Here is a 26475-nt window from a genome sequence, read left to right on the forward strand (position 1 = left end):
CACTGGCACTGCACCACTCACCAGGATCAGGTGAGAGGGTCAATTACAATCTGATGATCTAAAATAAAAACTAACTCCGCTTAAGAGATAAAACAACACACCTGCATGTTTAAAAAATGCGTGGTACATTTGGAACCATTGGCAAGAATTGGTTGATACGAGTAGATGCCGAAACATTGGTTTCTTTACAGACTAGCTATTATCCGAGGAGTGTTTCGATATCATCGACCTTTTATACTCTTGCCATAGATCCCTCCAGCCTTGTTGGCGCTGATCTAATTCATCTTCTTTTCGTGTGATAACTTATCCGCACCATCGGTATCTAAAACGAAGCAACAATCGTTAATTATAAAATAGTACTAGCACGGTAAAACATAATACGGTGAAGTCCGGGTCAGCTCCATCTGTTCTCATACTCGCGCTAGGACGCATCAAAAAGGCCAGGGATGCCCCGGGGAACAAGATGGCAAGGCAATGCGAAACCGAACGGACGTTCTGCATCTATCGTGCGAGATTAGTTCACTCCGCTAGCGCTTGGCTCCTTCTGCCAGGCTTGTGTATAGGCGAAACCATTTCGTAGTTATTCTATTTTTGCACATATTCCTCCTTGTTCGTTTGGTTCGTTTGGGCAAGATTTGTTTCTCTGTTTTGTATATAGTTGTTATACATATATGTATATATAGTTGAATGTTTTGCCCTCGCCTTTACTTTCGTGGCATGCACTTGTGAGAGCTGACAGTTGATAAAATCACGCACCGTCGTTTCGCGGGTGCTTACGAACATCTTTTCGAACGCTTCGTTCTGATGTGTTTCAATGTGCTACTGTGTGCCTATGGTACGGTATTCTAGATTTGTTGTGCACCCCTTGAAAAATAGAAAACGTGATGCGTGTTGGTACAAACTAGAATAAGCAAGATCGAACCCAAAGAACCGCCGTGAGAGGCAGGCACAGTTTGCCGATTCGCCGCCCCTCCTCTACCTTTAAACGGGATCTATATCTAGCTCGGGTGGTCCCAGTAAGTCAGGTTTTTTGCTAACCAGCAGGTACACTTCCATGTGGTCCTTGCCCTTGACGTACACGCTGCCGCGCGGCTCAAAATCGTAGCGTTCGCCGAGCACCGGTATGCAATCGCTACCGACCTGAATGCGACCAGCGACGCCGGTCGAGTCCATGCGGCTGGCGACGTTCACCGCGTCGCCCCAGATGTCGTAGTACAGCTTGCTCGTGCCGATCACGCCGGCCGTCACGTCGCCAAAGTTGTAGCCGACGCGCATGATCAGATTGAACTCGAGCAGGTCGCGGTTGAACGACTCCACCACCTGCTGCATGGCGAGCGCAAAGTCAAGCAGCGTGTACAGGTGCTCGTAGTTTTCACCCCGGCTGCTCGGATCGAGCCCGGACGCGGCCATGAACGTGCTGCCGATCGTCTTGATCTTCTCGACGCAACGAAACTCGGGCCGCGCCAGCAGCTCGTCGAAGTCGCCGATCAGCTCGTTCAGCACGCGCAGATACTCCTTGCCACCGAGGTACGACTCGTCGTACATCTCGTTAAAGTTGACGATGCTGGCGAAGATGATGCCGATGTTGTGGTGGTTCTCCGAGTACTTGGCCGTGTTCTTCAGCTGCTCCGCCACGTGCTTTGGGATGATGTTGTGCAGCAGCATGTCCGCCTGGTTTTTCATGTTCTGCACCCGGATCTTGTCCTGGTTGGCGACCGCGCTACCATGGAAGCTCAGCCGGTAGCCGATCTCGAACTCGCGGTTCAAAAACCACACCAGCACGAGCAGCAGAAACAGATCGACGTAGATCTCGATCCGGTAGTTGTTGAACCAATCGAACTGGGCGCGGTGGAGCATTTTGCTGCCTTGCGGTAGTAATACGGCGTCGCCCAGAAGAAGCGGCGTGCCAGCGGCGGCACTCGCATTGGCGGCGACCTCGAGTGCGGCCGTCGCCACCTCGAGCGCCTGCAGCTCCACCATATGCCCGACCGCGATACCGACGAACGCGGCCGACGTGATGAGCGCCATGCAGTTGCGCATCCACCAGTTGAGCTGCGTGAAGTTGCAAAAGTGCACGATACAAATGTACATCAGGAAGCCGTAGTGAAACTCGAACACGCGAAACTTGGTCACGTCCATCATGGCAAAGTTGGAGAGGATCGAGACGACGGGCAGGGACATCAGGATGCCGCCACATAGGTGCCACGGGTACCAGGCGGACGCGAGCTGCAGCAGGCAGTCGTAGCAGCTGCGGGTTGCGAGCGGGCGCGCCCGACGCACCGACGGCTTGGCGCTGCGCTGTGCCCTCCGGCACACCTGCTTGGTGCAGATGAACAGCGCGAACAGCTGCACCGTGCTGAAGAACACGAAGATGCACACCCAAACCTTGTACGATTCGAGATACACCGAGGGCGAGAGGAGAAAGAGCGAGGTCGAGGTGGCCAGGTAGACGACAAACGAGACAAGCAGGTCGATGTAGGTGTTGTACTTGGGCGTGGCGAGCGTCGGCGGCCCGCCATCCTCGAGCTCGGACGCCGTGTCGCCTGCGAAGCGGTGCGCCTTCGAGCGGAACTCCTTCTCCATTGGGCGCGACTTGAAGCGCAGCGAGAGTGGCAAGAGCGGCGGCTTTACCAGGTAGCTGCGCTGCGAGCGCGCATTGTCCCGCACGCACCGGATCAGCTGCAGGTCGGACTGCTTGCGCAGCTGCTGCAGGCAGGCGGCGAGCGGATCCGGATGCGGTCCACACTGCTGCTTGTCACCGAACTGCAGGTTGCCGTTCGGCTTGAGCGTGCTGGTGGCAGTCCCCGCGGCACCTGGGCACTCGGCCGCCGACGCCATCGGTCCCGCCGAGAGACTGGACTGCGAGCTGGTAAAGTAACCAGACACACGGTGCACCGACAGCCCCACCGTTTGGCTCATCAGCATCAGCTGATGCTGGATGCTCGAGCGCCGACTGTTCGAGCGGATACCGGAGTCCTTTCGGGAGGTGGCTGATGGGGATAGGCTAGCTCCGTCCGCACCAAGCAGCCGTGCGCTCGGACAAACGACGACCGAGCCGTGCCGCACGTGCTGCTGCTGGTGGTCGGCGTTGCATGCGGCGTACGTATGCGGTGCGTTGGTGATGGTGGAGCTGCGTGGTCGCCCTAGGGTGCCCCCGGCGCTGCCCGCCGCCAGCTCGTGGATGATCGACGAGCGATCGGCCTGCTGCGAGCGGTAGCTTCCGGTACGAGCGAACGGGGAAATGTCGCTGCGCGATTGCGAAATGTACGAGCGCACATCGATAATCTCGTCGAACATCGAGCTCTGACTAGCGTGCGTCAGATCCTGGCCTTGGCATGCGGCCTTTGCGCCCCCACCGCCACGGCTGATGCTTCCACTGGAGCAGGTCGCACCAGTCGTGGCCGACGCGCTGCCATTCGATACGTCCAACGTGTAGCAGCTGGGTCGAGGCGTAACGATCACGATCGGCACGTGTTGATAGCACTGCTCGCCACCGCATGGCACACCGCCACCCTCGTCACAGCTCTTACTAGTACTATCACAGATTCTGCCACCCTCCGCCGTCTCCGGCGTGCTACCGTTCGGCGCTACCGCTGGTTCCGAGCGCTTCAGTAGTCGCCCGACCCGCCACTGGTGGAACCGGTCGGTCGCGGATGTTGCCGCCGACGATACCGGACCATTTTCCCCCTTCCCGCGACCACGCTCGCTCAGCAACGTCAGAGTAGTGGTCGATGGAGGAGCCACTGGATGCAGATGGGGATGATGCTGATGTTGATGGCAGACGCAAACGCCACCATCTACCGATGCCACCGATCGTCTCGGGCTGAGCTGCGCCCGGGCCGGCGCTCCGGCCTGCAGGCGTTGGGTGGCCGAATCGCCCGGATCCACCATTTCGTCGTCGGAATCAAAACCATTCGAGATCGATTTGGCACTGATGATGATTTTTGGTTTCTCCACCGCACCACCACTGCTTCCGGCAATATCCACCGCTCCTCCACCACCACCACCGGACCCTCGTGCATGGTTCAACAGGCGCGTACCGTCGCCCTTGACGGCCGACTTGATAAATTTCGTCATCTTGCTCAACGACGCGATGCGGGGCCGCGGCGTCGAAACAGGCGAGGCATGCAGGGAGGAGAAAAAGATTGGCCCGGCAGGAGACGCCGGTGGCACGGCGGGCTGGATGGCGGACAGGTTGGTGGCGCTGCGCGAAAGGCAGGAGCTGTCCTGGTGCTCCTCGCTACTCGGGTACGGCGGCTCATCGATGGGTGACGCAGCCAGCAGGTTCATATCGGTCGGCAGACCAATGCTCGACAGTCCCTCCGTGACCGACCCGATCAGGTCGGCCTTCTTGCCGAGCACAAAGTACGTTCTATGACCTGCGGAGAACAATAGATCGCAGGTTTTTAGTTCATTTTCAACTGTTGCCCAAAAATAGAAGAAGAATAAAACATGTTGAACCAAATTAAATGTAGTTGAATGGTCTGTTTCCTTCCATTTTGCAATATTTGCGAGCTTCAAATGTGAAATTCATGGTAGGTTTTACATACGCTGGAAAATGTTACCTCTTTATATGTATACCACTTTAGAAAAACTAATTGTTTTTTTCAGGGAGTGTTACTCATCAATTTTCGAGTAAACATTATTAGAAACAACTCAAATTGTTTTTGTTAAGGAAGCACAAGATGAGTTGTATGCTAATGTAAAATCAAAAACTGTCAGTAAAAGAATACAGAAAGAAAGGACTGAGGATCAAAATTCGTTATATAAAGGTGGAAGTTATAATCCTACCACCGTTATGAGAAATTAGTTGCACACATTGGTTTATACATACCGTCCACTTCTTCCCCTTCCTCAATAAAGTACGAATCACCGAGAAAACCGCACGTTTCTTCTGACACATGCACCTGGTCGGGCTTCCCGCTAGATTCCATGCTGGAAAAGAGTGTGTGAGAAAAGAAAGGTATTACAACTCGTCGATCTGCGCTCTGCAAGGGTAACCTTCGATCGCTTACCGATTTGCGAGCGTTACATCGTTGCTCCACACGTCGAACTTGACCCGCTTGGTGCCAACGATACCGCACAGCACCGTCCCGGTGTGGACGCCGACGCGCATCTTGATGCCCTCATGACGCTGCGCGTCAAACACACGGATCGACTCGATCATGCCGAGGCCCATCTCCACGCAGCAGATCGCGTGGTCCGGCCGCGGCTCGGGACACCCGGACACGCAGTAGTAGCAATCGCCGAGGGTGGAAATCTTTTCGCAGCCATTCATCAGGCACAGGTCGTCGAACCGCTCGAACAGGTCGTTTAGAATTTCCACCAGTTGCTCGGCCGTCTTCGTCGAGGACATGCGCGTAAAGCCGACGATATCCGCGAACAGTATGCTCACGTTCTCCATCCGGTTCATGTGGAACGGCCGGAACAGCGACTTCAGATCGGAGGGTGTGGTGCGCCGGGCGGCCGCGGCCGCCGCCGAGTACGGCTGATCGAAGCTGGTGCCGCCCCCCTTCGGAACGCTGCCACTCTCCTTCAGCAGCAGGTCGGCCACCTTCGGCGGCATCATCGAGTGGATCATCTTCTCCTTCAGCTGCTTCTCCATCTCGAGCTGACGGCGCACCAGCAGATTCTGGCCAACCTTCATGAACGTGCCGCGCATCCGCACGACCGTCATGATCAGTATCTGGATGCCGATCAGGTGTACGCACAGCTGTATCAGCACCCGTATGAGCATGATCTTGTAAACGAACGTGTCCGTGGTCTGACCGTGCTCGCCCAGCGTCGCGCCAGTTCCGAGCGCGACCTCCGATTCCTCCACTAGCCGTGCGGCGGTTTGTGCAGCCGAGCCCAGCAGTGGCGACCCGTTCGGGCGCGAGTTGTAGTCGTAGTGCGTCTGGTGGAGAAACGAGAGCACCTCGAAGCAAACGGAGTAGGTCATCGTGATCGTGCAGCAGAGCCACAGCGGCAGCGGTATGATGGTGTAGATGAGCATGACGATCTCGATGCAGATGGAAAAGTGGCCGAGCGGGCTGAGCGCTTCGCGCGTCAGCAGCAGCAGAAAGAGTGAGAACATGCACAGCAGAACGGCGCAAAAGGAGGAGATCAGGTTGGTGTGCGCCCGGTAGAGGTCGGTGCCGGTCAGCCAGAGGCCGGCGAGCGCGAACAGGAAAATCACGCCGATCGCGACCGTCAGCAGCGTGAAGCTGGTCGGGCCACCGTCAAGCAGGAAGTACAGCAGCCACACGAGCGAGCAGAGCAGGATGTAGAACAGTGCGAAGCTGGAAGAAGCAGAACGACATGCATCAAGCAACGACATGCGAAGAGCTCACTATGATGTTATTATATTATCTTCGTGTGCCTCGATAAGGATCGAAAAAAAAAACGTTTCACTACGTAGAGTACTACTGCGAGTGCAAACCATCGGCCCTCCATTTATCATCCTTAAGATCCCAACGAGCTGTAAACGAACGTGTTCGATGACATTCAATCACCCAAGGAGGTAAACTTGCTTACAATTAAACACTTGATTATTTCGTATACTTGTACGTACTAAGGCAGCGAAGTCAACTGTTGCTTCTGCAAGAGTATTTTGTTCAGTTACTCGCAGCTTCTGAGTCGGTGGTGTTAAACGGTGTGGTGATGTGTATGAAGATACGAATGCGATAGGGAAAACGGTCTAGGATAATGCTGGATGATCGGCTTGGAAATTGAAAGGCCTTTAACGGCTTCAAATACGAAAACAAAAGCAGAAGTACACATCATCTTTTGATATTTCTTCATTCTCTAGGACAACATAAAAGTCTTCGCTGAAACCTGCCAATTGAATACAGCCGGGAGAGGCCAGAGGATGTCGTTTGTAAAAGGTCAGCTCGTTGGGTGGGAACAGATGTAGCCTTTTCCTGGCAGTCGCACTCACTAGTGCCAGTCATCGCTGGATGGCATCAAGCTTTAGCTTACCGAAATTTCAACCGTAGCTGCGGAAACACGCTGGCCTGGTACTGGCCCTCTAGGACGGGCGAGTCGAAGCGCGGATCGAACCAGGAACGTGGCGCAGCCCGCTCGAACGCAACCGGCAGCATCACGCTGCAGCACGAATGGCGCCGCCCGGTTTGGCTCAGATACGACTGTATGTATGGTGCTAGTGAGATCTGGATGTCCTCGACCGAACCTTTTTGGCTTTCGGTCAGCACCGGGGGCATAGTGGTAAACGAGGTCGACGTGCGATAGTTGGATCCCGCCTGCTTGGTAATATAGAACGAAATAAAGAAAGTAGAAATTAGAAAAATAAAAACCTAGCTTCAGTAATAAGCACTAGGCAAGATATGCAATTCCAATCAATTCATTATCAGCTCGACACAAAAAATGAAGACAGTACTCTGTCTGAAGAGGAAAAAGAGCTAGCACGTCCCTTTTGCATATAAAACGAAAAAAAAATGGAAACAGCGGTTTCCGGCGTGAACCGTCCCTTCAGAGTACCATCCCTGCAACACCTCTTGGCAATCCAGCAAAACAATTTCCAACAATGTAACGCACGCTAGGAGAACTCGAACTCGAACACACAAGCAACCCAACGCGCCGCATCACGTATCAGATCGTCCAGAGATGATGCCGCAGAACGATGCCGCTAGTGGACGATATCTTTTCGCGGCTTCAGTTAATTTTATCTTCCCCTCTCCCACAACAGCTATACACACACACACGCACACTCTCCACCCCGCCATGAAATTGATTACACCAAGCTTGGCAAATGCGCGCAGCCAGTAAGTGGTGACGGTCGCAAGAGCGCACGGGGTTTCGGTTGTGTCATCAAGATAAGGTGCAATTTTACTTTCGTCTCTTCTAGCTCCTCAAGGGGTGGCAGGGGATGGGGGAGGGGGCAGAGAGAACTAAGGCCTCGCACTTACACTGCCAACGTCACCGGCCGGGAAGTCGCGCTGAGTGCCGGGTTCCCGCTTCGTCTGCAGCTACCGTCTGTCACCGTCGACGATTAGGAACTGCTGTGCCGTGCGAGATGATAGGCCCGGTCCCTCGGATCGGATGCACTTGAACGACCCCCCCTCCAAGCTGCGCCCCTCAATGATGGTGATGGTTATCGCATAGTTTCCAACATGGAGCACACATACGCACAAGGCGAATAAAAAAATGAACCCTAGAATTTTTCGATGCCAAGATCTGGAGCGGACAACCTCCCGTTACGCGAAGGGAGGTACGGTATCTGCAATGTCTTCAATGCCACCTTACGGCCCACACTCTCCCGGCCTGTCTCGTTGCCATTAATAGACGCTAAAACCATCAGCACGCGCACCGTGATTGACTCTAAAAGATACACCACCAGTGCATTATCTTTGTCGATTTGGTTAGTTTTTGCAAGCGCGTCTCCTCTGCCATACTCCCATCGATCTGCCGACGATTCGAACTGTGTCGGGCGCATCGGCAACGAAAAATCGGCACCAACCAATTGGATTGTTTGTCTTCCAGTTTGTCGCGGATGTCATGCGGAACCGATAGGGCAATTTCGGTTTGAAGAAAGCATACAAACGGGGGGGCAGGAAAGGAAACCACGCTCAGGACGACCAGATCAGGCTGCGTGCGCTACCAGTGATTATTGGCAGATGATTAGCACCACCGGCCCGAAGAATGGCACCAGACGGTGACGTTGACGACAGCGGCGTGCAGATGATGACGACGATGACTAGCAATGCGCGATCGTACAGGCCAGTGGTAACCCGGTGCCGGTGAAATTGATCCGTTTATCACGATCCGTGGTCGCAATTATTTATACACATAACGTTCGCTGAACGGGTGCGCTACTTACATCCGACATTGTGATGGCAATTTGATGCTTGATGTGGAGTTCTTCGGCAAGAATCGAATGGGACTACGGGCGTCCCTTCCGGCCTCTGCGCGACTTGGACGGTACTGGATCGAGTACACAACACACCGATGTTGGTGATTACGAATTTGATTTTCGCTCCCGTTCCTTCGCCAAACCCAATCCAGTATCGGAATGCAGTGTATTGTTTAGAAAACCACTAGCAAAAACGTTTCTCTCTCGTGATGTTGTTGATGATGATGATGATGATGATGGCGGTGGTAGTGGTGGTGATGATGGTGTTGCTCCTGCTGCTGCTTCAGATTCTTCGTCCAGCATAGATGCCACGATTCTGACATGGTGATGTAATGTTTCGGAGGCCTGAAAGTGACAAAGACAAAATTAAACAACAAGTCAAATCTATTGGCTTTTTGGGGGCAACCTGGCGTTACAATTCCTGTGACGAATAGCGACAAATAATAATAATAATAATAATAATAATAAACCCGCCGAACCCACACCGAACCAAGACTGCAAGAACGAAGATTGGTGGATTTATCACACATAGGTATCGAAAATTAAATTAGGAGAGCCGCGGACCGCAAAATAAAGAAAAGAAGTTACACACCCCAACCCGAACACTCGTACCGCCTACGAGGGAATTTGGAAAAGCATCACATGGCTGAAAAAGCTGCTTCGCTGGCCCAGCAACGCGCGGATGCCGAAACGAGACACCCGAACCGTGAGCGCGACCGATGGCTGTTATTATGTTTATTTGGTTGGTTTTGTTTTCCCAGCGCATAGAATTAGATTAAGACGCCTTTCCAAGACTCTCCACCGTAAAGGAAAAGAGGAATAGATGGGGCAGGAGGGTTGAGGGAGGGCCAGACCGGAAAAGATAACGCCAGCGAACGGCGACGCGGTACGATGGTGGCGAAGGCGCCAACAGGCCCACAACGGTTAGGCAATCTGTTGCTGGTGGCTTCTGTTTGCTTTGCCGCATCGTGACGTCCGATTTCCGGCCCGTGTAGGCTGGTATATTTTGCGGAAACATTGTTGATTCAATTTTGCTTTTCAAAAGGCAACGGTTTGCGGCAGGCATGCATATAGAAATGCGCTACAGTACAACCGAATTTATTCAGCCGGGTTCGTTCGTGCAATCGAATGAAAGTTTTCATTGCTTGCGTTGTAAGAATCATTTGTTAAATAGTGTTACAGTACATAAGAAAATTAAAGTGTGAATGTTTATACTTTCACAAAAATATACAAACTTTAAAAAAGGGTATACGATTGCAGTAAAGAAAAAGACGTACCACGTTCAGACCAATTATCATTTCAGGACCACATAGTACATCAGACTTGAATTGACGAAGTTGTACTGCATTTCTAGCCGAGACTTTGTTGTAAGTGAGGCAATTGGGGTGAATATTTTTGGACTTTAAAAATATGTCTGCTGGTCTAAAGGAAAACCAAACAAACTCGTCAATCATGGGAGGCGTTTCATGCTGTCGCAGTCCGCTTCCTCCGTCATCATCCGAACGAGAGTGGTGCCTTTGCTGCGATTAGTCACAGGTGTACCGCATCAAAACCGTGTCGGCCTGCAGCTGAATTGTAACCTGTTGTTATAACAACTAGCAAACGTCAAGCTACGAGGCCGTTCAGCAACGTCGCTAAGTGGTCCGTGGAGTGTTTGGCCACCGGTTTCGCCAAACAATCCTGAGTCAGAGCATGCGATTCCGATGGCGGTTGGTTCCTGCCTTCGACGTGTGTTGTGCACATTACAGCACGTTCCGCTGGCAGAATGCAAACAAATAGTATGGAGATCGAATAATGGCTTGCAACCACCTGTGTGCACCGTCCACTCTCGCCGCACATCTCCCAACTACGATGCACAATAGCCTGGAGCATGGCGTACCGGAAGGTAGCGATTAGAACAGAGACTAATCCGACCTAGCGAATGATTTGGATAGGGAGGGTGAGGTGGGCTGGATGCTGGCGACGAATTACCGATGGAATCCTGTCTCGATGGTTTATTTATTTTGTTGTGTATAGATTGTTGCAATCAAGGGATGGATAGAGAGGGTAACGAGGTAGGCAATAGAAACGGGGAAGGTATATCGTTTTGCGGCCGCGCAGACACTGCGCAAACACAAGCATAACAATCGTTGGACGTAGTACGGTGGTATTGGGGCTAGTAGCAATAGAGTACTAGCGTAGTAAATAGTAGTAGCAATAGTAGTAGTTATAGTAATCGTAGCAATTGTTCATGCCTGACAGTCGGTACCGCAGGGATAATGGGAACGGCTGGGAAATGGTGTAGTTCAAACCACTTGATTTTTTTTTCTATCCGATTCTTTTCTTGGTTTTGAAGCATAAGATAGCGGGAAGGTCACCACAACTTTTGGTGTGGGTGTGGCAGGAGATGAAGAGACAAAGAGATGGATAAGTAGAGATACCGAGCGGGGTGCAAGGAAAGTGAGATAGGACACATCTATTACCTTCAATCAACATGCGAAGGTTTCGTGGGCTGGCGTCCGTGCGCCAAACCGAGCACCGCGGTCTGGGATCCGGTAGACTGTCGACGACGACGACGACGGCGGGACGGCGCTCAACCGCCCGGGGTTGCACTGGCTGGTGGTGATGGTGATGGAGACGGTGGCCGTGGTAGCGGTAATGACGGCGATGCAGGGCCAACGTTTCGCTCTTCATCGGAGCACTTTAACGGGATTCGCCTCGATTGAAGTAGGCCGTAATCGACCTCGGCGGTACGGGATAGTCCCACCGTTGCTCTCGCTGGATGTCGCTGTCGATGACGATGATGATTGTGATGATGTTGGCTGGCCGAATGATGACGACGGTCGAGGTGACGGTGGTTGCAGGGTTGGTTGGTCGGTTGGTAGTAGAAGCAACAAATGATTACCTTGGGACACTCTATTCGCTTTTCGTTGCTAGGGCTCGTCCCTCTCGCCTGGCCACTGTTCACATCTTCACGCTACACAGTCCGCTAGTAGCCACACAAAGTCACACCGTGCACTGTTCGTTCATCGAAATACCTGTTGTTTTTCGCTTTTCCTGTTGTTGAACGTCCTTTCGCCGTTTAGACAACACTTTGTTTTTCCACCAGCACGCCTAGCACGGGTCAGGTAATCGGCCAGTCTACCTGTAGCCTTTGCTTTGGATTCAAGGCGAGTATGACAGAATGCTTGCCTGTACGCTGCACTCTCGTATACACATACTCGTAGGCGCGCGCGCGCAGACCAGTCGCGCGGGCACACACACGTCTGTTGAATGCCCTTTGGATAATAATAATTTTTCTTGCACGGACTTAAGGAGTTAAAAACGAAGGGCAGACAAGATAAGCTGCAAACTGGTTGAAGGGTTTTGTTACGAACGAAGCACCTTGCACGGTGAGACCAGACCGTTCGTTTGCGAATGAGAAGGTAGAAATGCAAAAGCAAAACATTCCACCGGTTTACAATGCCTAGGTCAATTCTTCTCATAAGCTTCAAGTGGGACGTCAGAATCGAATGACAATTCTGGGCATTATGTTTACATTTTCCGTTGTTGTGCACACATATTTTGTACACAAATAAATGATTGTTGTTGTTGTTTCGAAACATGTAAAAATTAATAGCAACCAGCTATTTCCCTGCGTACGAAACCCTTCCTGAAGTTTGACACAATGGATCAGGACAAAAAAATGGCAAAACCACCAACATGTGATGGAATACGTTGCTACTTCTTGCCATGGCAACCGCGGACTGCAAACAATTGGTTAGGTGGGATTTTCACACGACACAGTGGCAACAATGGCGTTCAAGGATGTTCGAGGTACGGCGAGAGAAATTATCATCAAATTTCAGTTTAAAAAAACTAGCTAAGCCCAAAATTTTCTACTCCAGATTTGGCCGAACAGCTGAAGTTGCTAGGCTACCCGAGTAACATTCCCATATCCGTGCTGAACACACCGTACGGTGGGCCGGAAAGTTTCAAAGCGTACTCGGACATTCTTCAATGGCTGATCAATCGATTGGAGCCGAATCTGGTGCTCGCTGGCGGCACACGGTCGGAGCACGAGCGCATTCTGTTCGTCCGATCCGCTACGGAGTTTCTGGTTACCAAATCGAACATCAAAGTAAATCCGCGAAAATTATACGCCAGCTCGGTGGCAGCCGCGAAGGAGCTGCTCAAAGTGACGACGTTGCTTATTTCATCACCAAAGGTGACCGGACACGAGGAGGAATCAATCAAGTCGCACGTGGAAATTGATTTGTCCGATAAAATCGATGATCTCAAAACGGTCCGTGGACTATCATCCGAGCTCACCAATCGAGGTGCGGTACTGTATGATTTGTTGAAGAAGGAGCTAGTAAACCGTGAGATACGTAACGTACAGTCGACTAGATCGTTGGAGCTCGTGGCGACGGAGAAAGTAATCAGAAATGCCATATCCTCGCTGCAATCGAAACATACTAGCTCCAAAGCCGTACTGGAAAATCTGAAGGCAGAAAACAGCAACATCGTCTCGAAGATTTCTCGAAAATCTTCCGAGCTGGAACGATCCAAGCAGCGTCTTCAGGCGCTGCAGAAAGTAAGACCAGCTTACCTGGAGGAGTTCGAAAAGCTTGAACTGGAATTAAAAGGCCTCTACGACCAGTACATAGTTCGCATACGGTGCGTCGACTCGTTACGAGCGCAGCTTATAAGTAAAAATCGAACTCCAACCCCTACCTCGCCTGTGGCGCGCATCACGGATAGTAGCATGACGATCCTCCCGGAAGGGCTGATGGAATCGGACGATGAGAACGAGGAAGATGACGATTTCGATGAGCGTGACGATGTGAAGCTGAAAACGGATCGTCGCGTCCTGCGAAGTGAGCTGCTGAATCGTGACCGTGGCTCTACTAGATTTCGGACTCGAACCGATGGTGGATCACCTGGTGGCAAGGATCGCGGTAAAATTATCGGCAATATCGAGGACGAGCTGGGTCCGCTGGATAGTTCGATGAGCTCGGGCGAGTCGGAAAGTGACATAGAAATGGGAGGAAACGGATGTACGCAGTTGCCGTTCACGTTCTCGCTGTGGGCCGGTTTAGGTAATCGGATTCGTTTGTTCTATTTCTTTCCAGTAATCGATGGTAGCCTGCGCACGGACGACGATGAAGATGAGAGCCTTGCCAAAATGCCTAGAGAGAGCTCAACGCTTACCAGAGGCCCGAAACCCGACCTTAGCGATGAAGACTTTTAAACATCATTTGTGATCGGTTTATTACTATACGCATTTGCATTTTATAATACCTCATGCGAAACTATCATAATGAAAACAGTAAAAAGTACAATCGTTTATACACTACTTTACAAACACATTTACAATGCATAACAATTCTAGCAACTAAAATCTTGAGCAGAGTACTGGTAGAAATGAAATTGGTCCCGCGCAAGCTTACATATGAATATCATTGTAACGTTCGAAATTTGTACGATGATCAATCAGCATCAAATCATGATGGTACGTGTGCGGAAGCGATGGATGATGCCCACTGTTGCTAACGATGCTGCTCGACAATTTCTCCTCCTCCTTCGCCAGATAGCTGTCGGCAATGTCTCGATCTAGGCCAGTGTAGGTAAACGTTTTCTCCAGATCGGAATCCGATTTCCGCCTGGGCCGCTCGATGTCGGCACCGTTTCGTTCGTTGTTCATGCGCATCGTCGACCGTTTGCGATTCGTACGCGAGATTTGTGCCTCCATCAGGGCGCTCTCCGGGTACGGTTGGTACTGCGGCACGCCCGGTGGCATCAGGTTCGGTGGATAGATCATAGACGAATTGCCGGGTGGCGAAGATTGAACCGGTGGATACATCGGCATCATTGGAGGGAGCTTTTAATGAATTGTGTACAGAGAATGAAAGGAAAAAAAGAAGATTAATACAACCGATTTGGGAGCTGTTCCGCATGATGCAGTGTTACATACCCCGTTTCCGGCACCTGCCGGCACCAACATGACCCGTTGGGACGTCCCCGTGCTATAGTTATCGCCAACTCGATGTTTTTCACCGTACATAGAACCGAAGCTTCGTTTCAGCATTGTCTGATACATCATATCCTTAACGCCCGGCTCGACGTGCAGCGAGTTTATATAATCTTCCACCTTCTGCTGGGTCATGAACGCTTGCGAGTTTGTGTGCATCACATTGTCAATCATTTGTAGCTTTTGTGATGGTCTGAAAATTGGAAAGGAAAATCAATAAAACGGAATAGGTAATATCGCAAAATAACGGACAATTCAAGTTTGTGCGGCTCACGAAGTGAAATTGACTACAGATGGCGCTAGGGGTGAGTGACATTCACCGCGTGAGGCATGTGCTGAGTGCGAGTCATTCTGACGCGAGCAGTGAGATGAGAAGCGGCTGTGAGATGTCGTGATTTTCTTAGGAATACCGTGTTTTCTCTTTGAATGTTTGTTTCCAAAGTGTCAGCAGCAAGGGGCGTAAAAAAATTGAATATACTCGGACAGTACACATCCGACACCGCGCTACCAGATTTCGTTTTCGTGAGCAATACTATTAGTACCGGATTGACAACAGAGCAGGCACAAGTTAGCAATAGTGGCCGATGGGCGATGAGCATATGATGAACTAATTTGTTCCATTTGCGACCAACGTAAGCCCGAACCCAGCAAGAAATCCGTCCCCGAATCGCATGTCTGCCGAGCGTTGTCGTCGGATGGCACCAGCAGCAGTGGTTTTGGAACAGCCTGTCCATATGTAAAGGAAGTTCTGTGCAGTTTGTTGCGAGCGGTGTTGGCTGCTGATCGGGTTTTGCAAACCCCGTACGAGTGGGGCTTTCGGGAGCAGAAAGCTGGAAGGAAGTGACGGATCTGCCTCCGACGGGCCTGATAAGAGGTCAGTGTTTCCCCGTCACACAATCACGCCAAACTTGGTACGTAGAAGCGGCGCGATAGGGCAGACGAGTGACATCCGATGCCAGTTGTACTATTTTATTATTGCTGGGTTTTCCTCTCTCCCTGTCTCGTTCGTTCACCAAAGGTTTGCGAGGGGTACGGAATGTTGCCGCACCGTTTTACCATCCGACACGAAGGAGGTACTAAGTGAATTATAAAACATCTTCACAAGAATACCACAACCAAGCTACTAAGCGTTGGAGCGGTAGGTGGCAAACACACGGCAGTGAGCAACACACGGTGAGAAGAAGCGACCGGTGACGGCCGGTGGACGAAGGGAAGAAGCAGCGAGTAGTGCGTGACTACTGCAGTGCAGCCGCGCATCATTGGCGTCAGCCCATTTTTCCTGCAATTTGCACCGCAGCTCGACGAAACAGCTTCACCGCCAGCTCGGTGAAGCTCGCGCTGAACCGGCTTCACACTGGAGATGTTCAACCGTATCCGGATCCGTGTGCTCACCGCGGTGGCACCGGATCCACCAGCGCTGCCTGCTGGCCATGGCGGGCATCAAGCGTACGGCGGTGGTGGTGGTGGTCGAACGAGCAGCAGTCACTCCGGCAAAGACTATGACTCTGTCAGTGGAGGCGGGGGCGGTGGAGGTGGCAAAAATTTGCCCGAAAAGTTCCAGTACGCGCGGCCACCGTTCCTGCAGCTGCTCACGTACGACGAGCTGAAGGCGAGTGCGGATCACAACGTGCGGCCGATCATAGTGCCGCGCGACATTTCACTGCTACCGTGGAACACCGGGTACGCCGAGTGCGTCAACTCGGGCAAGTCGAAGTGGAACGAGGACCAGGCCGCCTTCCATCGCCAGGTCCTGTCGCACCCGTCCAAGCAGTACCACGACCTGCCGTACACCTACTTTGGCATCTACGATGGGCACGCCGGGTACGGGGCGGCCCTGGCGGCTGCAAATCAGTTCCACTACATCCTGCACGAGAAACTGGTGGACGTGATCGACCTGCTGATGCCGCGCGTCGAAAGCGAGGGCGGTGGGCTGCCTCTGCACGCGCCACCACTGTTGCCCCATCCGAGCTTGTTCCACAAGCAGGTGTCGAAGGATGAGCTGATCGTCGGAGCGCTCGAGTCCGCCTTTGCCGACATGGACGCAGTGCTGGCCGAGGACCGTGATAACTATCGCAATGCGGGCGGCTGCACCGCACTGGTGGCGCTGTTCATCCTGGGCAAACTGTTCGTGGCAAACGCCGGCGACTCGCGGGGCGTGCTGTGCAAGCGGGTGCGGCGTAGAAAGGTGCAGCCGTCTCACGACAACCAAATGAACGGCGAACGGGAGCCGGCGGAAAATGGTGAGCTAGCCCCGGACGACTTTGAGGTAGTGGCCGAACCGTGCTCGTTCGACCATACACCCGACACGGAGCGGCCCCGGTTGCTGACAGTCGGCAAGCATAATCCGGCCCTGCTCGGCGGTGAGTACATCGCCATGGAGTACGCCAAGAAGCCGACCTCGAAGGATCTCGGCACGCGCATCCTCTACCGACAGGGCGCGATGCGCGGCTGGACCTACAAGACGCTCACGGTGAATGATCTGAAGATCCCGCTGGTGACCGGGTCCGGCAAGCGCAGCCGACTGCTCGGCACGATCGGTGTAACGCGCGGCTTCGGCGACCACGATCTAAAGGCGCTCGGGAGTAACCTGCCGATCAAGCCATTCCTCAGCGCCCACCCGGACGTGCGGTGCTTCGACCTGTGCCAGGTCGAGGGCGACCCGACCGGACCGAACTGCGACGGCGACTACGGCATACTGGTGATGGCCACCGACGGCTTGTGGGACGTGAGCGAGTCGGCCCAGGTGGCCGCGACCGTGTTCGGCACGCTCCGGAAGTTCCCCACCGAGCGCCACCGGTACACGATGGCGGCCCAGGAGCTGGTGGCGAGATCGCGCGGTCGCGCCAACGAGTCCGGCCACTGGCGGCTGTCGGATTCGCGGGCCGCTGCCACCGTCGACGACATCTCCGTCATCGTCATCCCGGTGCACCAATACTACCTGGAGTATCTCGAGTGGACCAAAACGGTGGCGGCCCGCAACCAGGTCCGCAAGGCGACTGCGACCGCCACCACAGTTGCCGCTCCCGTCCCGCTGGTGCCCGAGGCGGGGCTGGCCAAGGAGACGACCGGCACGGTGGCATCAGGCAATGATTTCAGCTCCTCGTCCGAGTCGGAACCGCCGGAAGAGGCCCAGGAGGCCGAAAACAATCTCAACGCAATGAATATTCCGCCGCCGGTGGCTAAGCTAACGACGACAGCGCAGCCGCTGGGTTTAGCCGACGCCCTGCCGCGCTAGAGCAACGCTGACACAGGCAGACAAGTGATTTCAATCATAAGTTCCAATAGATTACAAAACGCAGGGCTTCGATGGTGACGATTATGCTAGAGGTCTCTTCTCTACCCTCTACCCTTGGGAGGACAAATCATATTTTGCCACCTATTTAACTACCGGTTTGTAGTCGAACACTCCTACTCGTTTGTAGAACTCCTCCTACGTAGACTCTCCGAGTGGTGCACTCCACTCCAGCGCGGCTGTTATTGTAAATCAAGTGACTTTCCTTTCCAATTTCAATCTCTATCGACGCCGACTATAAACAATACTATATACTCGTAAGCAAACAAATTCGGTAACTTATACGTAGGAAGAAAAACAAAAAAGGCTAACGGAAACGTTAAAGTATTTATGCCGCGACACCACGACGTCGTCTGTTCGTTCGCTCTTTCCGCTCAAGGATGTAGCCACACCATGTAGCCAGCGCTTGCATCCAGTGTTTTCGGTAGGCTTTAGAGGTAGGACGAGCGTAAAGTAATTAGGTTCTAGCCTGCCGTCATAACCCCTCGATGGGGACGGCATCGACGAGCAAGATGGTAATTTATAGAACAAAGCGCAAGAAAAAAAAACACCCAAAGAAGGGCGTTGAGTAGCGAGCGGAAGGAGCGGGTTTTAGGTTTTAGTATGATCCTTCACCCGGCGAAAGAGGACGCCTTTGCTTAAGATAGTTCTTTGCCGTCTCGAGATGATATCAGTACCAGTAGGATGTAAGATGCACGCACGGCGTTAGGGAAGGGATGCTGGACGTGCCAGCTTCCAGCAACGAAACAAAACGAAAAGGGAAGGGAAGAGAGCGAAGAAAACCAAACGGGAAACAGGAAGCGATGCAATCGGTCAACTCTGCGGCTTGCAAAGGGGTCACACTCACCTGGAACATAGTTTGAGGGCCGAGTAGTAGACGGAGAAGACGCTGATGAGGAAGTGTACGGCCAGCGCGACCAGCAGTCCAGTGCCGGCAGTGACGGCACCCCAGATTAACTGTGGATTTTTGTTGGTTTGTTTATTTTTTTATTATTTTTTTTAATATAGGAAGCACAAGCATTCCGTTGAAAAGAAAGAAAAAGAAGATAGAGAATGGGGGCATGAGTAGGTGAGGTGTAGTAGGCATGTTGGCGATGTGAGGATGAATCGTGTTTAGGACGGATCGGCTGAAATTTGTGGCGCGTGATGAAATATAGAGAACTCAAAAATATCATATTTCAACGTACTTTTCCCTCGTGAAATACTTGGGTTTGTTTGTTTTTGTTTTTTAACCTTTCGAACCTGAACAAGCTCAGTACGGCAACTCTATTGATGATAATAAGTGTAGGTAGGTTTGTCATAGAGAAAGTTATTTAAAGCCATTCAACGTTGATGGCTGTCTGTCATCTCAGAAACTCAAGAGTGTGATTTTTCATCTTTTATCGACGTTTGCGTGGTGGAATGCTTCGGTTACTCAAGGCTTACCTCGTCTTGCTGGGCCAAGTTCGCGTCGCGGACGGCACCGATGCCGGTCAACGCTAGCCCGAGCGTGCTAGAGGCGACGCAGATCAGGTTGACCGCCAGGAAGCCGGTCTTGGCCATCTTGACGTTCATCAGTCCGAGCGAACCGGCGATCCCGGCGATGGCGCCGCACCACAGCCCGGTGCCGGCCATGGCCAGCGAAGCGTTCCTCGCGATGACCAGTCCGCCGAGGGCGGCCAGCGTTACGCTCAGCAGCAGCTGGATCAGCCCGAGCACCACCGTCGATGGGAGCTTCTTACGCTTGGTGCAGCCGGGGCCGGCACCGGGTGCGAACAGTAGGTTGGCCAACGAGGCACTGCCCAGCGGCTGACCCTTGCCCATCGCCTCCGGTCCAGGGGCTGGCGCAGCCGGCTGTTCCTTCTCGCCTCCTCCTCCGACGACCTTTTGGTGTTTTGCTTTGGATTTCGTCTGCTTTCGCTCCTTGCTGGTCGGCCCGGTGGCCGGTGCATCCGGACCGGACGGCCGTCCGGTACCACCGTGGTCCAGATGGCCACCACCCCCACCACCACCCGCACCATCCTCCTTCCCGGTCGGCATGCTGTAGAAGTGTCCGGACGAGTCCGGGTAGCCGTCGTGCTTGGAGATGATGGAAATCTGCGAATCGGTCAGGCTGTTCTTGACGTTGTTCGGATTGACGCTCTCGAAGACGGCGCGCGTCGAGGACAGCAGCTCGTCGCGCCGCTCCTCGTCCATCGTGTCGCTCGCCTCGAGCCGGTCCACCAGCGAGACGCTCGTGTTCATCTCGTCGATCTCCTTCCGGATCTCTCGCTCCAGCTGCTCCATGCTGCTCCGGCCGCTCGCCGCTTCCCTTCCTCCGGCGATGATGATTTCGGTGCGATCGACACTCACTGCCGGCGTCCGAAGGGCATCACAATTTCCCACACACACCCAGGGAAAACCAGAAGAAAAGCTAATCAAACACACCGCTGCAAGATGGAGGTGGAGGAAGAGAGAGAGAGAGAGAGAGAGAAGGAAAATTACAAAACGTTGATGAAAACCATACCAAAGAGGAACATTTCTATTGCACGCTCGAAAGCGGGGGAAATCGAAATTTTCTCTAACGAGGAAATTCGTCCGGTGGTTAACGCGGGAAAAACGAATCTACTTTTCTCTGCCTCAATTACCGCGATCTCGCAGTTTTTTGGTGAATTGAAGGGTGATTGAGGCAAGGTGCAACTCTCGGTGGATATTGGTTTGGGAAATCGATACGTTTACGTCGGCTCCTTTCTCCGGCTTCCGGGTTTCGGGTTTTGCATCTTCTTTTCTTTTAGTTTCTCCGTTTTTCCCCCGATAACTTTGATTCGTTTCCGAAAAGCCCTCATCAAACGAACAAATGAAAACCTATTAGGAGAGTTCGTCCAAAACCCAATATCACAGGAGGAATCTTCCATTTATCCGCTCAAAATTCGTTTTGCCTAAAACGTAACGGGCTATTTCTTCCGCCTTCCCCCCCACGAGACTCCGAGTATCGAAACTTTGATTCGAATGCTTATTCGATCGATTTGCTTGATTCGGTTCGGCTAGATTCAACATGGGAACTCCAACGATTCCTGACGGCTATCTTGGGTTACGAAACCACGTAGTAATATGGTTTAAAATTCATAACAACTGCGAAAAAAGGTGAACAACACCATATTTGATAGCGATATAAAGCCGACTGACCTCCCAGTACTTCTTCTGCATCGTTACGATATCTTCCAGTGGGACTTTGGAAGGTTTCAATGATGTGATGGTCTCCCGATTTCCAGACATTCCAGAACTTGTTTGAACGATTCCAGAACTCCAGCTCCGGATAGCTAAGGCATCTGAAGGGTTGTCTCATATGATTCTGATTGAGAAGAAGCAGCAGAAAGCACACCGTTTGATGTTCCTGATCCTCCCGATCAAGAATTTGATATCTAGAGTAGCAAATACCACCCGATATATCCGTATATAAGGGTGTCAAATTAAAACCCTAAACAGACACCTCCGGTATTAGCGGCGCTACCTCAGAAGACGTAACACGCCAACAATATATGTAGTTTTCCTCGCCATAACTATAGCAATCAACTCTCGCCCCAACGACTGCGATTGCGTAATGGTTCCTCTTTTATCAGTTCGATTTCCGTTGCCGTATTTTCGTATTTCCCTTACATCCCTCCTCCTCGGCAATCGATTTTCCAAAGTCGAATTGATGAGTTTGAGTCGCCTCTTTCTTGACCCCCCCCCCTCCAAAACCCCTGGGCTGGGAAGCAGCTTCCAGCAGGGCGGACTCTTGCGGGTTTCGTTTAGGCACCCCATGGTCGGGCGAAAGCATTGGAAACAATGGGGATGGAATAACGAGCCAAACGTTGCTGGAAGGAAAGTTGGAAAGCGCGTGCCATATACTGTGTGGTTTCGGTGGTTTCCGAAACGGTGGAGCTGTGGGTTTTGGAAGGTAGGGGCGGGGGGGGGGGGGAGAGCTTTGTCAAACAAAAGTGAAGAGTGAAAAGACGAATACCAACTCATTCCCGGGTCCGTGTAGGGCGATGCATTTTCCCTAAAAAGCTCACCCACAAGACTCCAGGTGTTCGCTTTCGTCAAAGGCCGGAAATTGACGCACGCACGCACGCACGCACGCACGCACGCACGCACGCACGAGTGTCTCTTGTGCGGTGACAAGTGCACACGTTTCCGTTTCCCCCAAACCCGCAGTTCGGTCGCAAAATAATGGCGAAAACAGTACCGCTCCTATTCGGGCTAAGAGGTCGCCCGTCTGGACTTCGGGTGGGAAAGTGGTCGGGCCAATCGAACGCCTGATTGATATTTACCGTGCGTCGATTGTCGCTTTCCTCCACTCCATCGCGCGAAAGTCAACACTCAATCGGGTCGCAACCGGCTCCATTGGCGCAATTCTCATAAAAAAGGTATGCCAAGTGCCACAAGAAAGACAGAGCGGTGTTTAGGTTTTACTTTTCAACAAGCGGCAGTAGAATGGGAACCTAACAGCGCACCAACCCAGGGACCCTGTACAGCGGCAGGTGGCGGCGTAATCACGAAACTTTGGCGGCGCCGAAATATGGCGCAAAAAGAGAAACTGACTTGTGGCGGCGGAGGCGGCGGGAAAGCAAAAAAAAGGGGGGAAAACTTCGCCAAACTGGCGGAGCTAATCAGGCGCAGCAACAAGCACTTTACGAAAACCCCGAATCAATTAATTACGGCTCGTGCTGCGCCGGCTCCCCCGTTGGCATTGGCGAAAGCCCTACGCCTAGGCCTGGCCTAAGCCAACTGCGACAAAGTGTTTTACCATAAACATACACACACGCACACGCACGTATATATTAGTTCACGTCACGAGGAAAAAGTTCATTTTTGCGATTCTATTTAGTCAGATTTGAGGTTAGTCTTCTTGGTCGATAGAAGTTGTCTATACGATCTGTCAAATTTCTATGCAAAATGTAAATACGAGAGTCTTACAGAGACTTCCTTTCCAGAAGGATCTTGTCGTGCATTTGGTTGGGGGCCAACATTGCCTCAGTATCAACAGTCTATCGGAAGGTAATGATAGGTTTTGTGCACACTGACGGCTGGCTCCAAAGAGCTATCAATGATTCTTGTTGCCAGTCCGAGACCTGGACGGAGGAATGCAAGCCTGCATTCCACAGCTTGCTAATGCACTGGGTGTTTGACCCAGGTTCTTAGGAAAGACCACCAGGTTCACCGGTTTAGCCCTCAGGAGGTCTCTGGCAGCTTGCGGTTGCGGCTTTCATATATCGCCTACATACCACTTAAACATATCTCAATCGGTTTTTTTGTCGGCCCACTCTCGATCTCGATCTCCTTCCCTCGTTTCCTCCCCTACCGGCTGCCATAATTTTATCACCTTAACCCCCCGCCGGGACATGCTAGGCCTTAATCTCTGGCGCTCGCTTTTTTTCGATCGAAATTAATTCCACGCCGATTTATCCACGATCTTCGAGGCGAACCGAACTCGCGTGTCGCAACTGTTTTCGGCGTTTCGAGCGGGTTGAGGGTTGCAGGTTGCGGGGGAGGGGGGGATTGGGAAACGGCCAATCTTTGCCAGGGAAATCAAACTCTCGGTGCAACGGTGCGTGCGTACAGGCGTTCGCCATGATGCAACCGAGCCCGAGACCGTCACCTACACGCACCGCTCTCCCTCTCTCTCTCGTTCCAACCCCTCGTTTTCTCCGCCCCCCGGAGCTTACGGAGGAGGTGGAATGTGTTCAGAACGGAACCGTGGTGTCCTTGGTAGCTTCTCTTTTCTGGTGTTGGCGTACTGGGCGTAGTTGGCGTGGCAGGTGGCTACCAATTCCACTTGGCCAACCTGCATCTGTTTACCATTCGACACGGGTCCGGGTGTTGTTCTATCGTTTGGGCAAGTCGGCTAGTCGAAAGTCGTGTGTCGCAAAGCCGCCCTCCGGAATGCCCCCCAAAAGCCAGCCAGCCAGCCAGGGTTTCTAATCGCCAAAGAGCCAATTTGAGGGGGCAGGGCCGGGGTTCCTTTCGCGTTGCAAACCGATGTTTACGTAAAATGCAAACCACCGGCCAGTCACTGAACGGATTACGATAACCGGTTTACGGTGCGGTGCGTTTGCATTTGTTTGTGTTTATTTTTATGTTGGGTCTTTGGGTGTTTTTTTCATACAACGTCGCACACCTGTCCGGCGGTGATGAACCGGGCGAGGGCACCGAGGTTGCAAAAAAAAAAAAAAACACCGAGCCCCAACCCCAAACAGCCACCAAAATAGTTATATATATATATTTCTGTAACGGAGGGCAATATATAATAACAAAGTTTACTTTCGCTTTCGGGCGAGCGGGAGTGGCACGAGAAGGCGGACGACCCGACGACCACGAAAAGGGGTGGGTTACGAAACTACCCCACCCCCCCCTCCTAAAACGTCATGGTTTTATGCTTTGGGACTTCAGTCTTTGCCTTCCCCCAAAACATTGAGACAAAAACCGAAAACGGTGACCACTGGCAGTATTAAATCATCCACTTTCCTCGACTCCTTACTTCGCGTCCTGTTCCTTGGTTCTCTGGTGTGTTTGTGTGTGTGTGTGGTTTATGATTTCCCCCAAACGATAGGGAGCTTTTCAGGCTATCTTCTTCTTAAAGTTCGGAAGCGAACGAACGGAACGAAAATCCCAAACCCGTTTCTCCGTTCCCCGGGGGAAGCGACGCTCGGAGATGAGTCCATTCCGCCAGGGAAGGGTGGGTGGCATGGTGTTTGTTGGTGTTGCCGTTCGAGAAGTTTTACGAGTTCGGGGTTCGGTCAGTGGCAACTTTCTTCGGCGCGCGCTTTCGCTTCGATCGGACGGATGGATGGACGCCGTTGGGGGAGAGCGCGAAAAGGGACGGAAGCGGCGCGATGAGGAAGTCCATGAGACACAGATGAATAGAGTGGCAAGTGGGGAAAGTTGTATTTTTTTTTTTTTTTCATTTTTTGCGGTCTGCGTCCCCGGTGTTTGTTTCCATTTCTTTTTCTCGGTCGCTCGGATTGCCGCATTATTATTATTATTATTATTAGTATTTTTTTTTATCTCATCCATTCCACCTTTCTTCTGGTTCCGTTTTTCCTTTTCGCCTTTCTGCTCCTTCTTGCCTTGAAGTCCAGTAATCGAAACGAAAGCGAAAATCAATCGATCGCCAAGCGGCCGCCCCGCGTTTGCCCACTGTGCGAAGCTGGCACAACACTGAATTGATCAATGCAACTCGATCGCAATGCAAGCGAAACGTAGAGAAACCAAAAGTGACCCGAAGCACACCATTGCTTTCAGTTGCGCTCGGAAAAAACACTTCCAGTTCCGTTTGGAAAGCATTCTTGAGTCGAGAATTCAAGATACAACAATTGCATTACAAGAGAAGTCTATTCTGCAGCTCTGCATAGAAAGTAAATAGACAAATGTTAAACACTTTAGCAGGGACTTCTCTGGACAGGAATGTATTAAATCTAATACGTCAATACCTAAAAGATCCACTTGTCAATATAGGTTAATCACTTGAGTTAAAAAAAAACTCATCATTCAATTGAAGGGTGTGCATTATGGACCTCCACCATTCGTAAATTACCTAGCAGTCGTTTGTTTTTTATTTTATGTGTGAAACATTCTTAGTAATCAAATGTTTGTTTGTTGTGTTGGGGAAAATTAATTGGAAGTATAGATCCTCAAAAACAAAATCGTTTTAAACTTGATCTCACTTAAAATATACATATTGTACCTACATTAAATCCCACATTCCAGCACCACAATTTGGTCTTAGATTTGCTTACCCTCGCCGCTTGCTACCCCGCTCGCTCGTTTGCTTGATTGAAGGTGGGTTTTTCTTCGGCACTGTGTTGGCACACGAACGAACGAAAGTAAACAAAAAAAACAAACGGAATGAGATACGTATTTCATGTTAGTCAATCACGGCCATTTTCAGTTGGGTTCTCGCTTTCTGAGGGGGGCGTGGGGGAAAGGCCGGTTGAGTGTGTGTTTGATCGGTCGGTCGGGGGGAAAAATGGTTGATGGACGGTGGTCGGTCGCCTTGACGGTAACAGTTTGCTCAATTCACACATTCACAACCGGACGACTAAGGCCAAGAACTACTTAAACTTCTAAAGTGCGGTGCGAAAGAAGCGAAAGTAAGAAAACTAACGATGGCCCCCCGGAACAACCCTGGAAGGTCCGGGTGGAAAACCTTCGCCGAGCGTAAGGTAAGGGGAAAGAGAAACGCGCGCACGTTCGCAATTGGAGTTTGGCACTCTTTTTGGTGGAAACCACCTTCGAAAACAATGGATTTTGGAAGATCGTCGACGAAGGGGAAGGGGCGAGGAAGAGAGAAAGAGAGAGAGATCGAGGGCGCAGCATCCGTTGCTGGTGGTTTTCTGTCTT

The 26475-nt window shown here is 51.9% G+C and overlaps 4 protein-coding genes across 4 annotated transcripts; 2 read left to right on the forward strand and 2 right to left on the reverse strand.

Annotated features, from left to right (window-relative positions):
• Positions 1-21: 21 nt before the first annotated feature.
• On the reverse strand, positions 22-11594 carry LOC131269746 (adenylate cyclase type 9). The gene is made up of 9 exons (XM_058272254.1): positions 11314-11594; positions 8819-9196; positions 6961-7241; positions 5822-6281; positions 5016-5764; positions 4835-4935; positions 4013-4379; positions 3889-3970; positions 22-3687 (listed from the first exon to the last, which is right to left on the reverse strand). The coding sequence occupies exons 2-9, from the start codon at positions 8825-8827 to the stop codon at positions 982-984; spliced, it is 4755 nt and encodes a 1584-aa protein (XP_058128237.1). The 5' UTR covers positions 8828-9196; positions 11314-11594; the 3' UTR covers positions 22-981.
• An 877-nt stretch (positions 11595-12471) lies between these two features.
• On the forward strand, positions 12472-14112 carry LOC131269767 (clusterin-associated protein 1). Its single transcript, XM_058272280.1, has 3 exons — positions 12472-12646; positions 12718-13869; positions 13945-14112. The coding sequence occupies exons 1-3, from the start codon at positions 12625-12627 to the stop codon at positions 14061-14063; spliced, it is 1293 nt and encodes a 430-aa protein (XP_058128263.1). The 5' UTR covers positions 12472-12624; the 3' UTR covers positions 14064-14112.
• A 134-nt stretch (positions 14113-14246) lies between these two features.
• Positions 14247-20400, reverse strand: LOC131269760 (uncharacterized). The gene is made up of 4 exons (XM_058272272.1): positions 19561-20400; positions 18983-19092; positions 14787-15036; positions 14247-14693 (listed from the first exon to the last, which is right to left on the reverse strand). The coding sequence occupies exons 1-4, from the start codon at positions 20398-20400 to the stop codon at positions 14259-14261; spliced, it is 1635 nt and encodes a 544-aa protein (XP_058128255.1). The 3' UTR covers positions 14247-14258.
• On the forward strand, positions 15292-19331 carry LOC131269757 (protein phosphatase 1H). The gene is made up of 2 exons (XM_058272267.1): positions 15292-15754; positions 15862-19331. Exon 2 carries the CDS (start codon positions 16204-16206, stop codon positions 18076-18078), a length of 1875 nt encoding a protein of 624 aa, XP_058128250.1. The 5' UTR covers positions 15292-15754; positions 15862-16203; the 3' UTR covers positions 18079-19331.
• Positions 20401-26475: the final 6075 nt, after the last annotated feature.

Source organism: Anopheles coustani, chromosome X (assembly GCF_943734705.1).
Source record: "Anopheles coustani chromosome X, idAnoCousDA_361_x.2, whole genome shotgun sequence".
NCBI classification, from domain to species: Eukaryota; Metazoa; Arthropoda; class Insecta; order Diptera; family Culicidae; genus Anopheles; species Anopheles coustani.